The sequence below is a fragment of the Diadema setosum genome, chromosome 11 (genome assembly GCF_964275005.1).
Source record: "Diadema setosum chromosome 11, eeDiaSeto1, whole genome shotgun sequence".
Classification (NCBI taxonomy): Eukaryota; Metazoa; Echinodermata; class Echinoidea; order Diadematoida; family Diadematidae; genus Diadema; species Diadema setosum.
Window position 1 is genome coordinate 28,008,819 of NC_092695.1, and position 14,517 is coordinate 28,023,335.

Below are 14,517 nucleotides of genomic sequence, written 5' to 3' on the forward strand. Positions count from 1 at the left end.
TTTATCTACCTGAAACTAAAAGAGAATAATCTTTCTCAAACATGCAAGAAATTTGGCATATGAAAGAAGAAAAACAAACATTAATTGCATGGTAAGAAATGCAGAAGTTATTAAAGTTATTATGCGATGTTATCAAAGCGTATGTAATCAAAACAGAAAGGCAGTCAAGAATCCGCGTTCACAAGGACAATATAATACTCGTAATAATCCACTATACATAACTGGTGATTATGAAATTGATTAAGGGGCTCCAACAGTTGAGCATGGCTTTAAACTCATTGTTCGAAACCAGAACGCAACATGAAAACACAGAATCTTTTCGTGTTACAAAAGGTCCTCTGTATATGAATGTTTTCTTTTGGCTATACTGTTGGGCTCATGAGGAGAGTAAAAAAACATTTACTACAATAATTGTCTCACAAATTAAGTCTCAAGCACCTTTCTTTTCTCCAAAAGAAACAACCCTGTCAAACATTCACACATAATCTTACACTTATTTGATATATTTTTCAGTGAGAAAAAAAAAACAACAACAACAAACAAACAAAAATCGTTTCTACATCATGACAGACGTTTGTGACAGTATTGTCAGTTATGTTCTGTTGTTGTTGTTGTTGTTTGCTGCTCTTTTGCAATTGATGCTGTAATACTCAGTAAAGTCATGGTGATTATTCCCGTATAGATGATGTTTTTGTTCGTCATCCCATTTTTCTTCCTGTTTCTTTTGTTCTTTTTCTTCTTCTTTTTTACTGGTCATTACCTTATCTAGATTTTAGATGTTAGAACTTCATAATATGATTATGCACATTATAATATGTACTGTATATGCATTTATTTATTCATTCATCATTATAAGTATTCGCTATGGATAGAAAACGTGTTATACTATGTTATGTGTGTGAGTGTGTGTGTATGTGTGTGTGTGTGTGTGTGTGTGTGTGCGTGTGTGTGTGTGTGTGTGTGTGTAATTACTGCGGGAGATAGTTAAAAAGATCTTGCACTTGTTACGGACAGGTTAACATTAAATGGGATGTTTAACGACTGACACTGGTTTGTGCAGTTTTCTCTGATTGCTTTGTGCTTATAACGCAGATTGAACAAAAACGACAACTGGTACACAGGATGCAAACGACACACTTGGGGCACAATCGATAAACCTTTTCTCCGTGACCACGAATTCATCACCTACATCGCCTTCACTTTATGCTATCATCATCAATTTCAGTATCACGATGTTTCTTTCCCCTTTGAATAAGATATGGGGAACAGGGACCATTCACCGTTCGCGCAACGAAATAGATTTGCCACCATTTCGTATATCCTGGTCATTAATTACAAAAAATGCGTTTAAACTGCACCTAAACCTGATTAATAAAAAGGTATGCGTGCACATTTACGCTGGTAATTTGCAACTGCCTAGCCATCCATTACGAGATTAAAACCATCCCTGTAAAGTAAGCCATAAAAATCCCTTTGTCCTAAAAATATCATCCAGGCGTTTTGTTCTTTGAGGGAAAACCGACACATTTATGCAAGTTATGCCAAGCCCAAAAGGGACCAAAGGGAAAGATATGAATTTGCTCGTAAGTCTGACTTCCCCGTAAAGATATATAATGGGTCACAACTTCTCATCATAAACTCCTTCTCTCCTCTTTCTCGTGTATCCGTTCCAACGTCAAGTGTTTAATGTGTACCGGGGGAGAACTGTCCCTAGGATTCTCAACAAGTGAATCTGTTATTATCTAGTCGTTAAAGAGGTAAAGTGGATCATCGAACAGGAATGAGAACGTTGTGATTGTCGTGAAGGTATCTGCCTTTTTTAGAATAAACTTTAAGATAACTTGTTTGAACAATCATCTTCATGTCATTCACATACGTTAACTGTCACCTCTCCCATTGAGCCTACAGCGTGGGCAACTTGCTAAAATTGTCTTACTGATACCTTGATAAAATTCCAAAATAGGCTAAAGAAATAAAGGTAGAAACATTGCTCGTAACGGACAGCTGAAACTTTCAACCATGAGGTCTGCGTTCTCATAAAGAAGTCTTTCTAAAAGTTCGTCGTCCATGTTGAGATGCCCGAGAATGGTACAGGTGTAACGGTCACACAAACAACAATAAAGAGATTGTCTTTTATACATACTATACACAAAACGATGATAAGGCGAAGGAAACATCTCCTGGGCCTACTGCTGAGACGAATAGACGATAATCGTTATCGATCGGTTAGTTGTGTTTTTTGTTCTCCTCGTGTGATATTCACCCACCGTCAGCATTATCCCGTAGGCTTCACACAGAGAACTGTACACAGTGGTTCACCATCGCTTGGCACGAAAAAAAAATCATGTGCTGTCATCATGTGTCATATAGAGAAAGTAAAAATATCATCATTCTCTTCTTTGTCACAAGTTTTGTGTACAATATCAGTTAGGGATGTAAGGCGGTTTCACCTGGGTTGGGCAGAATATTTCATGCGCTTTTGCTTTTGCCGTTGGTTGCAGAACCACACACGCACGACGTTCTTTTTCAAGTCCAATTTCTCCGCAATGGCGGCAATTTTCTCGCTCGACGGTCGTGGTTGGACGGTGAAGTACGCTTCTAGTGATCGCTTTTCAGGAGCGGCGATGCTGGTGCGTTTGCGCTTTTTATCGCCGTTGTCAAGGATACCTGGTGAATTGCGATTTTCTCTCGCGGCTGCTTCGGCCTCCTCCAGCCAGGCGGAAAGGATGGGTTTGAGGGCTATCATATTGTTATGGCTGAGCGTCAGGCTCTCGAATCTACAGATGGTGCTCTGGCTGAGAGAACCGACGCCGGGAAGTTTGAGGTTCGCGAGAGCCTTGCCGACGTCGGCTTGCGTGACGCCAAGCTTTATCCTTCGTTGCTTGAACCGCTCGGCGAAGGCTTCCAGCTCACGCGGGTCGGTGTCCAGATCGTGCATTCCCATGCCGTGTGGCATAATCGAGTGAGCCGGGTTAAAGTGGCCGCCGGTTCCAGCCAACGGTGTGAATGACGACTGATGCGACGTTACCGCCGCCGCTGCTGCTGCCGCAGCGGCGCCCTGAACGTCGGAAAGTCCCGGTCCAGGCCCGCCAGCGGGGAGGGTCGCCGCGGCTGAGATGTCGAGAAACTCACCGTGGTCCATGCTGGGATGGTGAGGGATGCCGCGGGACACCGGCGACGACGTCGGGGCGAAGTGGGCAGGATGCATACCGCTGTTGACCGCTGCGTGGTGGTGGGAGTAGTTTGTGTCGTTTTTGATGGTCATATGTGGTTGGCTGGTCTTCACCATCGAAGACATGACGTCCACAGCGGCCAATGCTTCTGCTCGGGCGAGAAAGCTGCCGCTGTCCTCCAGGGGACCAAAGAAATTACCCTGAGCATCGACATGGAAAAGAGAGGGGGAAAAGAAAAACATTTTTCGATCACTTTATGTCGATACCTCGGAGGACATCTAAAGATGCATAATATCATTATTTTCAATATCTTGATTAATAGCGTTGGCTTGTGTTTGTGTGCGTGTTTTAATAATAATAATGGCATGATCAGATTTTGATCCACAACATTTCAGCAATGGAAATTTTTTTTTTTTTGGGGGGGGGGTGAATGGGGATGAAAGTTCTTGTACTTACAATATGAAACTCAACTTTTTGTAACCAAAATAAGAAATATAAACGATGTCAGGAATTAAAAAAAAAAATAAGTATATCTTCACCTGGCCATTCACAATATACACTATTTAACTTAAAATAGGTATAAGAACATAGTGAAGTACTATAAACAGTTGTTATAAAAGTGTATTGTTATGTAGCGCACCCGTTGAGGGATATTATTAGATCAGTTCGCCACGAATTTCAAAGAACAAATCATTAATTCATCAGACAATTGATTAACCGGTGCACAAGAGATTGCTGTTCATCTTTCTTTTTATAGATTCCTGTATTACGAAGACGAGAACATTCTTTTATAGTCACTGCTGCCATCATCGTTATTTTCGTCATGATCATCTAAATCATCCGACATCAACACGTTTTTGACTACCGCGATGTCGAACACGATGATATTACTACAGCGTATCGACTACTGTATATTATATCATCACTTTTATCTTTATCTTCATTGTCATTATTCTTGTACAGAACTCTTTTAAATTTAATCCATTTCACAATTAATTCTGTAATCATTTCTATCATGTTTGTTGTAAATTTCATAATCACGATCATCGTTACATCTGTTTATAATCAATATCATTCAAGACACTATTAATTTTTCATCATCGCTGTAATTATTATTTACCTTATTAGTGTCATCAAAAGCAGAATTTTGAGGCATTTTATAGATAGCTTTTACAGTGGTCATGGTAATAAGAGGAAATCAAAGAGAATAGATGATGAAATCAGAGCAGCAGCTGCGTGAATAATCATTTGATATTGTTTTGCAAAAGCGCCGATACTTCATTATCATTATGGTTACCACATCGCAATATTCAAGGCTGAATGACAATTGTTATCGCACCGACAGCCTCCCCCCAAAAAAAAAAACAAAACAAAACAAAACAATGCACACCGCGGCATGTAGAGAATATTGAAGGTGATCTTGAACTCATAATAACGGGTGACGGTGTGAAACATTGGCAGGATGCAGACAATTTCAACATCATCCTCCATCTTGAAAAACGAATCTGCTAAAACGCGCCGAGATGCGGTGACAAGGCCGCTGCAACGCGCCGGGGTCAGGACTGATTTATTGGATGCTCCCCGGTAGTCGAGTATTCCTTCCTTTTTTTTTTATAAATATCATCTCTCACAGTTTTCTATCGTTCATAATCGCTTAGGATGCTCCGAGATATTCCGACTAAACCTACGGGGATGGAGAAGGTGCCAAAATGGAAAACTAAATCAACAAATTATGAGTAGTCAAGCACCGATCCGGGCGCGGGAACGGGACGACTACGAGCGAGATGACAAGAAAATATTGGAATAATGAGGGGAAACCGCTGAATTCTGATAGTACCCCATGGTATGATGACCAAATCCTTGCCTTTATCCCCCCCCCCCTCACCTACCCGATGAAAACTATTAGGTAGAGGAGACTGAGCATATTGAATTCCACCTCGTCTGAAGAGATTGTGAATTTGTATTGGGATGAGGTGAACACGGCAGTTCACACGAACGTCTCGCTGTCATCCTTAAAAAAAAATAAGTAAAAAAAAAAAATCTGGACAGGAGGGCTATGGATTGGAAAATGAGGAGAAAGAAACTGAGAATTGGGGAGGGATAGAAAGAAAGGGAGAAGAAGGGGGAAAAACGAGGAGGAAAATGTAAATATCGAGTTCTGAATTATTAACTGACGATCTAATCTATCATGTATGCGACGAAATCGGAAAGTCTGTCGTGGCAACAGGTCATTGTATATATACGAGAACGATAAGACGCCGGGTTCACCAGGAAACAACAGAAAGATATGAGATATATGTTAAATATCAATGAAAATATGTCGCATCAGTGTTTCTTTGTTATGTCTCTACTTTGAATCTTCCTCTATCCTTTTCTCTATTGCTCTCTCTGAAAAGGTAATCATTATTATATCTCATATGTCGCCAGATGAAATAATTAAAGAGAAAATAACAGCAATATTTCTGTCAGTACTTGCCGCTACACATTTCGCGTCACGCAAAGGCACGACAATTAGTGTTACACAAGATAGGAACATTTATCTGACAGTCCTAAGAGTAAGGGAATAGCACATTCAATCTACTATTATTAACCACAGAAACCCCGAAATAAAAATAATTTCCTTGCATCAGGGGTCTGACCTCTTGTATCATAGATATGAATACATTTCATATCAATTGATTATTCGTGAGTAATAATAATAATAGAATGACGGCTAACATTGTTTGTTTGTTTGTTTGTTTGTTGTTTCGAAAATTCGAATACATCCAGGAAACAACAGTGCGACTCGGCATTCCTTTATAGTATCGCCTATAAGTCTCGATGTCTTGAAATTGTTCACGTCATCAGTCATGGACTTTTTTCTTGAAATACAGTATACATAATTCACATATTTTGCACCAGGAATAAAATGACCTTGCCTCGAACCTCGTCGACAATTACGCTTGATTTGAACCGTTATCCAGCACATGATGAAAACTATAAAACAGATAATTTTCAACATTAAAAATTAAAAATTCTCTCTCAGAAACCTCCAGGAATACGTCAGTTTGAGGCCATGAAATAAATTGATATGTGTATGTGTGTGTGTGCGTGTGTGTGTGTGTGTGTGTGTGTGTGTGACAACAAAGAGAATGCTATATACAAAAGTCATCATCGTCCACTGACGTAAGTACTAGGTCAAACTTCACTCAAATGTTGCCGTTGCATATTCTAAACAGGATGTCATTATTTATCATATTCCATGGGGGAAAATAAACTTTTTCCACTTACGGGTGTGATAAAATATGTTCCGGTAAATACAATTGTCGTCTATGTTGTGGCTACAATACATCGTCATTCATAAAACGATCAAGTTGCAGAAAAGTCAATTGATACATAAAACATTGAGATCATTTGTCATTCCGACGTTCGCGTGGAGAGTCACACTCAAGTGAAAATAATTATTATAATTTGATTGACCCCCTGTGATTGCATGGGCAAGAATCAATGTATGACAAACTCGTTCATGTTTTTCACTTTATTTCCACATCAAATAGTATGTTGAAAAAGAAGCATCAAATAATATGCAAATATGACTTAATTTTGCAATCTGCCTGAAAGATAAAGAGAAGGAGGGATTGTATTACCTTTTAAAGATACATCGCCCTATGAGAAATCTTTACGTACTTTCACAATTTTGAAACTAATGTACAAGAAACACACAATGACATATTGTGCCATTTCGTTCGAAAAGAAGATAAAAATAGGGGGCGGGAAAATCAATGGACAGGTTTATTCTAAACATTTCCGCAAGATACCAATAACCGACATCTATATTGTTTCTGCCATTCATTTTTTTTTTTCGGATCCGTCACTCTGATTAATGTTCACCGACCGAGATTGCTATACCATCCCAAGAGGTATAAGGATATTTTTTTGACGTATATGTTTTATGACACCTTTTTCTTTTTAAATCAGTTCCTCAACTCCAGGTACTTTGGTAAGGAATCTAAAGTCATGTTTGTAATGATTATCATTGTGGATGATGACGTTTTTGTGGTCATACTAACAGTGATGATGAAATTAATGCGAGGATGACTAAGTCGCTATTGACTAAAATAAATGTTTAAAGGAATCACGAATCCCTGACACTCATCGCGTACATTAATCAGGAAACAAACTAAGAAACAGCGTCGTGTAAATTATGGCATAAATGTTAGGTATAATGATGATGATGATGATGACAATGGCGATGGTGATGATTGCGATTCGAATTGTGATGACACGAAGAGGCGGAGGATGAAGACAAGACGAAAAAGATGTTAATAATGATAATATTGATGATAGTATTGCTGGTAACAAAGGAGCCTGAAGTCTCTGGAATTACAATTGATCGAATTGTATCATTATTAATCATTCCATGCTTTGATATCGATACTGAGTCAATGTTGTGTATCAAGGAAATAATTATGAAATCATCGATATGTTGCAAAATACCCTAATATTATGATAATTTGAATCATTTAGGAAGAACTTTCATTTACTTTTTCCACGCCCGTTTCTACCCTCGAATCGCTCAGCCAGTGGTTCATGGTTGATGAAATTGTGCTCAATATTAAAACATCATCTTATCATAACATCATAAGGAATAAAGGGAAGAAAACATGAAACATATGACACTTTTTAGTGATTCAAGCGTTTGCTGAAAGTATGCCAATGTAGTTCAGTATTCAACAAAACGATCACATTGAGTCCATTACACATTGGAAAGTTTGATGGTGAGATACCATATGCATGAAATTCAAATAAACAGGGAAGATGGCACTGGGATTACAATTGGCATTAATTTTCCAGATTTTCACTCTCATTGTGTCATTTAGGGTGAGGAACGTGACGGGCAGCCGGCTCGCGTACCCCGACGACCCCAACGCAGCCTGATGACCGAAAACCAACACTCCGCGAAGAGCTGCATCGTCTGCCCACACAAAATGCAACATACGCGCACCAATTAAATACACAATATAACGGGCGGCTATCATCCGTGCGCCGGTTACATTACCTTAATTGATAATCTTGCATGGTTGAGATTGTGTGGGCGTGCGCACGCCGATTCTTGCAACACGTTAATTGCCTCAAACTACGTGTGTATAGCTAGCATTCGTGGCAGCGAAGCTTGACCCGTTGACGGACACCACGCCCATATTATGTGATTGTAAAGTTCCATAACTTTAAATTCAACTCATAAAATTTCAAACCGGACGGAAGATTTCGTGGAACAATCAATACACAGATAGAAGAGCCGAACACAATTTACGGGTTGAGCGCTCAAAAATCCTGTCTGGTTCATTCGTATCATGCGAATCTTTGATATGATTAATCATTATGAATTGAGACACACGTCACAGTTATCATTAGATAATATCACACTACTATATGCTACACGCCAAGGGGGGGGGGGATGGAGGTGATCGCTTTGCTAATAAATACCCACAGGCCCCAATTAACAAGGAGGTAGAATTCGATGTAGCAGAAATCATCAATATTTTGTTGAAGATTTGGGAGTCTCTTGGCGTTAGATTTGATGACGAAACGAAGTTTCTGTGTTGATTCTTTGCATAATACAGTGTATACCATGAATCACTGGCTGCGTTGGCTGATGTCTAGATACCAAGGCGCACGGCAAGTCGCGCGGCTATTCTCATCTCTTCGGAGGCGCACTCACGCGCCGCTATACTGACAGCGTGTTTAGCGTTCAATCAATGTTGTAGAACGCTTGGGCGAAACGGGATGAAAAATGAAGAAGAAAAAAAAATGGCAGCTGGCAGACGTGACCGCTCAGGGTTGCCATGACAACGGAAACATTTCCCACGAACATGACTTCACCGTCGTTGGTCAGAATATAAACGCAATCGATATCGACCTCCACAGGTCTTTGTGGCTGTCTACTGAAGAGTCTAATTTTTTCCGTAAAAACTGCTTCAAAATTTATCACCATTGGGATTGGGAATTATATAGGAACATTAAGATGGACTTGTACTGCTGTTGGTCTCTGGAGACAAACATTATTATATGCCTTTTGGCACACATTTGGGTTCTTGATCGAAACGTAATCTCTCACCGACTACACAGATCTATAAGAACCTGCGGTTCAGGCACCGATTCATGACAGACATCCCTTTTACATACTTCTACAAAGCAACAAACATCATCTAACACTGACGAAAACGATTATTCTATATTAACTTCTTTGTCAAAACGGTGTTAGACATTCAACGCTCTGCACACGCCCATAATCACTTCTGTTTTGATATTTCACTGAAATGAATGATCAAACTCTTAGAAGATTCCCATTAAACGCCTTCCACTTTCGTTCTTTTTCGATGTATTCTCTTTCCTATATATCTATATAATCATTATCTATCTATCTATCTATCTATCTATCTACCTATCTATCTATCTATCTATCTATCTATCTATCTATCTATCTATCTATCTATCATTTCTCTCCCTCTCTCGCATTAATTAATGCTGACAAGGAAACAATATCCTTGAAGGAATCAGCCATACCCATGCGGCAACAAAATAATAATATCTTGCCTTCTATTTTGATGGAATTCTAATCACTTGCACAGAAAGGCACATGACAGGGCACATGACGTACAGTAGTCAAAATGTGCTACAGTCTTCTTCTTCTTCTCCTTCTTTTTTTTTGTAATTTAATCATGTTTTTCCCTCCTCTCCTTGATGTAGAGCAAGCTCTCCATGAGAAAGCATTCTGTTCACATAATGTCATCTGGCGTCATCCTTAGAAAAGTTTCATTAATAGATAACGAAAAGAAAAAAAAATGATGGTCTACAACAAAATGATAATGAACTTAGTCAACTTTAGTACATCATTCACAACTCGGATAACTTGTCTAATCTGGTCAACTAAACTTGTATGGAAACCAGAGAGAGAGAGAGAGAGGGGGGGGGGGGGAGGGGAGGGAAGGAAGTAAGGGAGTTGGAAAAACCGCTAAAGTCCTGATTTAACAACTAACATTTTATCTAACCAATCTACTGCCCGGATGAATCAAAATCTAGGGCCCTATTGCATTAAAAAAATGCAGTCAAACATAAGTAAGAATATGAAGCACAAGCCAGGTGTCAGGTATTTATCAGGTATCTATGTTCGTGTTTTTTTTTGTTTGTTTTGTTTTGTTTTTAGCTGTTTTTTTTTTTTTTTTTTTTTGGGGGGGGGGGGGGGGCTTTACTTTTGTTTGGTCTCCCTCCCCCCAAGAGTATATCCTACGTCCACGTCCTTTCGTTCTTAATTGCTCAACGCCAGACTGTTTTTGTAGGGTATAGGTCAATAGTTGTGCTGTGCAGGTTCAGCACGGTATATTAGAGACAACTTGAACTAAAAGAGAAAACTAATTCTTGCTGAATTTTGCTTTCACTTGTGAGGTGGTAACGTTGTTAATTGCTGCCTAGAATATCCTAATGCGGCAGACATGATGGATTTGATTGAGAAGCCTTTATTATTACCATCCATACATCGCAACTGTCAAAAATCTTAATTCTGGGCGTGGTTCGCTCCGCGAATTTTCGTTTCAGAAGGTTGTGTTGGCAGGTCACATATTTTGAGTATTGGCCGGCTATATGAACCGTTTATGTATGATGAATAATATGATGTTACTGGAAAAGTCCCAGCAAGGCAGCAAGCTATTTTTTAACACTAGAGTTGTTTCATCCCTCCTGTAGTAACGAAGAGTCTCAAGATGTTTCATTAAGGTGTTCTGATGTACACCATGATAATACATTTTCATATTAAATTAAGCAGTACAATACAAAAGAAAAAAGAATAAGACATGTTTAACACTTACTTCCTTGGTAGAATTAAATGGCCGAGGAGAAGCATCGTTATCAAATTTTCGCCATGAAAATGGCAAGTTAAACATGACCAGAACCTTGAGTTTGATCTAAATCGATTAGACTCACTTCAAATAAACCCTCAAATTAACAAGGTGGTGGAAAGCGCATGACACGGTGCTAACAAAAACCGCGAAGCGATCGGTGTGCGCGTGTGCGTGTGCGTGCGTGTGTGTGTGTTGGGGGTGGGAGGGAGCATGCATAAAATATCAGAGCAAAATGTGTCGACACATTACAATCTATTATACTGTGATCTGGAGGGAGCGACTGAGAGGAAGAGAAAATGTAAGAGAGTTAGAGAGATGATAAAAAAAGAAAGGATGGAGAAGTGGAGAGATAAAGGAAAAAGAGGAAGGGGGAAAGGCAAGAAACGGAGAAACCAGTGTATATATGTTTTACTTCGACAGTCATTCATATTTTAGAGGTTCAGGGTGTCAGGTAACCAATTCTTGACATCCTGCGACCCAAACCGAGAAAATTATCATCTATTATTAACAATGACAACACGAACCGTCGTGCGTTGTATCAATATTGTAGCCCGGCACGATGACGCGTACAAACCCATTTGGAGACGGGCCTGCAAACAAGCGAACAGGTACTGCCCGCGTCGTACGTTAACAAATTGCCAGTTAACCATTTTGTCTGTGGTAAATGCATTTCACGTTTAACTCAAAATCAACGTAAGATCACTGCATTAGGCCTGCTCTTTCAAGCGTCATTTTTTCGTCTTTTTAGTTTTGGTGGGGGAGGAGTAACTTTCTCCATTTATTCGTAGTTTTGCATAGCAGAATCTTCTTTTTCTTTCATTCTTTTGTATTTTTACTAAGCGGGGAGGAAAAGGAAGTGCATGATTGTTTCTCTTTCTATCTTTTTTTACATCATTCTAACATTACTCTTTTTGGCAATGCAAATTTTGTTCGCGAAAGAGGAGATTATTCATACATGACAATGTGTGGGACATGCACCCACGAATGACATCCCACACAGGAAGCGAGAGAGTGTAAAGAACATACAGCGATATCGAACGAGCCGATATACCCGTCCCGCTTCGAGTCCATTGAACACAATGTGCTGTTTGCAAAATATATCGCAGCATGATCAATTTGCTTAATGAAATGAGTAGCCGGTTGCCTCCCCTAAGCAGAGAGGTTGTACACACTTTTTGAGGTGAATGGTTGATTGCATTCAACAGGTAAACCATATGAGACAGCGGACAATGACTATCCTTGTGGTATACCAATCATGATAGATGACAAGAATGTGTTTCCTATACCTACTATACTAGTGGTATAGCCCTAGCGTTTATGTTAGTAGTGTGCTAGTAAATGCGCGTAATTACTGCTTCAGGGATGTTTATAGGTTTAATTTCTTACTAGGTGGAGGAATGCAAGAATTGTCGGACTAAGGTTGTAATAACATGAAGATAAATCAAAATGTTCCTCATTTTACGCCTCATCCTCCATACGGTGATATCGAATTATGTCAGTTAGCTTTACATGTAGGTCTCCAAAATGTTGATCTTTACTTTTGTTTAAATCATCCTTGCTTTTCTGTGAAGTGACAAGCAATAATATATTATGTTATTCCTCAACCGTTTTACTTATTTTTTTTTTATAAGGGGAATTAATAACTTTTTGCTACCATTTATATTTCTGTTATATCTTATTGTAAACGTGATTGACACAAATTGTGATGTTTATATACTGACAACTCACGTACATTATTGAGTACAGCAAAAGTGACACGCTGTAGCATAAGGTAGAAAGTTAACTAATGTGTCTTCATACCGTTTTCTCATGAAACTACAGCCAATATACAAAACATGCAAAGAGGGAAAATGTTCATTTATAAAAGGTACTCATAAGTTTTGTTGTTGCGAAATGTTTGCAGTAAAGCTATCGTGTTACAGGCAAACTGATGAGACAAACGAAAGACAAACGAAAAAATACAAAGTCTGTTTGGGTTGACCACAATTTCAAACGTTTTCTATGGAAAAAGTAAACAACAACAACAACTACCAAAACAACAACGTGTGTTCAGCACTGTCGGCTATGCCATGAAAAGCACTCTGGATACTGTATCTTCAATTCAAAAGGGAGAATAAAGCATCCCAGTCACAATCAGAGTCGAATTTAAAGTCAAAATCTGTATCAATGATATTCCCATCTATTGCTTTAAAAAGCACTCAAAATGCTTTATTACGCGTTAAAAGTTACACAATAAGTTGACGAAGGACAGAATACAGCTGGATGGGTGTAAGTTAATCCAGGGAGGTGCACTTCCCTGGTTAATCATATGAACACAAATTCATTATGGCATTTTTATATAATTCTTATAACACTGTGAAAACTGATACAGATACACAATAATATATGACTTATAGGCGTATAGAGTAAAACGCTCCACATTCGTTGTTTAACGCTATAAAAGGGTCTCAGCTCTATCACTTTTAAGAATGTCTTCTTGCGTAATGTACGTAATGGTAAACAAACCACGGACACAATAGGGCGTTGTGACGACAATGATGTCTCCCTATAGGTACAAATGATATAATAGCCATATGCCTACATCTCTTCTCTCTTTTGGTGCCAGATTTAGCGCGGTTATTAATTTTATACCATCCCATTGACATAACTTGTAAATGACAATTAACACTCGACGACCATGATTCTGTCTAATACTTGTAGTAGATTAAACTGCCTATAATGATTGACGCGGGATTGTTTATTGTATTTCTGGTGGGTTTTTTTTTTTCAGATGATGACGTCTCTTGACATTATAGCTATAGAGGACAAACTATCATTTTACACTAAGATTTGCAGATTGAAAGTTGTTAATGTTTAAACTTGATAGAATGTGCAATGTCTGCATATTGCCTACATAAGTTAACTCCGTAGGGTTCCTTATAAGTTGCTGTGTGATGTTTTTGGTGAACAGGAACAGAAGTGAGTGAACAGAGTGATATAATTACACAAGTTCTGGCCGCTCGTTATTTCCAACGATAAAGTAAAATGTAAGTGTATATCATTGTGTTCCCTTTTTAGAGAGTTGCCCAGCGACTGGGTATGGGAGAGATGGAATACAGCTGCCTGCAGTGAGGCGAGAGTTTCACTCACCGGTCCGTTGGCCATACAGTGCCTCCGCATCATCTCGGAGCCGCGGTCGTGGTGACGATGCAGCGGCGAGTACTTGGGGCCCCCGGGCCCGAGCGGCGGCGGATGCATGCCGACGTGCTCCTTCATGTTCATCATGGGGTACCTCTCCGGGTTACTCGCGCCCGAGTACCGGAATGGCGGTATCAGCTCCAGCGTAGTGTCCGCTCGGCACTTACACGGACGTAAATCAGAGGACACTGTCCTCTATTCGTGTCGCTGGGGATGTGGCGCGAATGAACCGTTAGATTCTGCTCTCTTCCGTTTCCTTTGCAGCTTTTCCCATTCAATATTGTAAAGAT

At 39.4% G+C, this 14,517-nt stretch overlaps 1 protein-coding gene across 1 annotated transcript; it reads right to left on the reverse strand.

Moving 5' to 3' along the window:
- Positions 1–2,446: 2,446 nt before the first annotated feature.
- LOC140235119 (POU domain, class 4, transcription factor 3-like) lies at positions 2,447–14,314 on the reverse strand. Its single transcript, XM_072315158.1, has 2 exons — positions 14,180–14,314; positions 2,447–3,373 (listed from the first exon to the last, which is right to left on the reverse strand). Exons 1-2 carry the CDS (start codon positions 14,312–14,314, stop codon positions 2,447–2,449), a joined length of 1,062 nt encoding a protein of 353 aa, XP_072171259.1.
- Between the last annotated feature and the right edge of the window lie 203 nt (positions 14,315–14,517).

What these genes read in the sequence shown, in the direction of transcription:
- LOC140235119 (XM_072315158.1), bottom strand. Translation starts at nt 14,314, where the DNA reads ATGATGAACATGAAGGAGCACGTCGGCATGCATCCGCCGCCGCTCGGG. An exon ending in ACTGTATGGCCAACGGACCG is followed by an intron (nt 3,374 to 14,179) that starts GTGAGTGAAACT and finishes GTCGATGCTCAG; the next exon opens with GGTAATTTCTTTGGTCCCCT.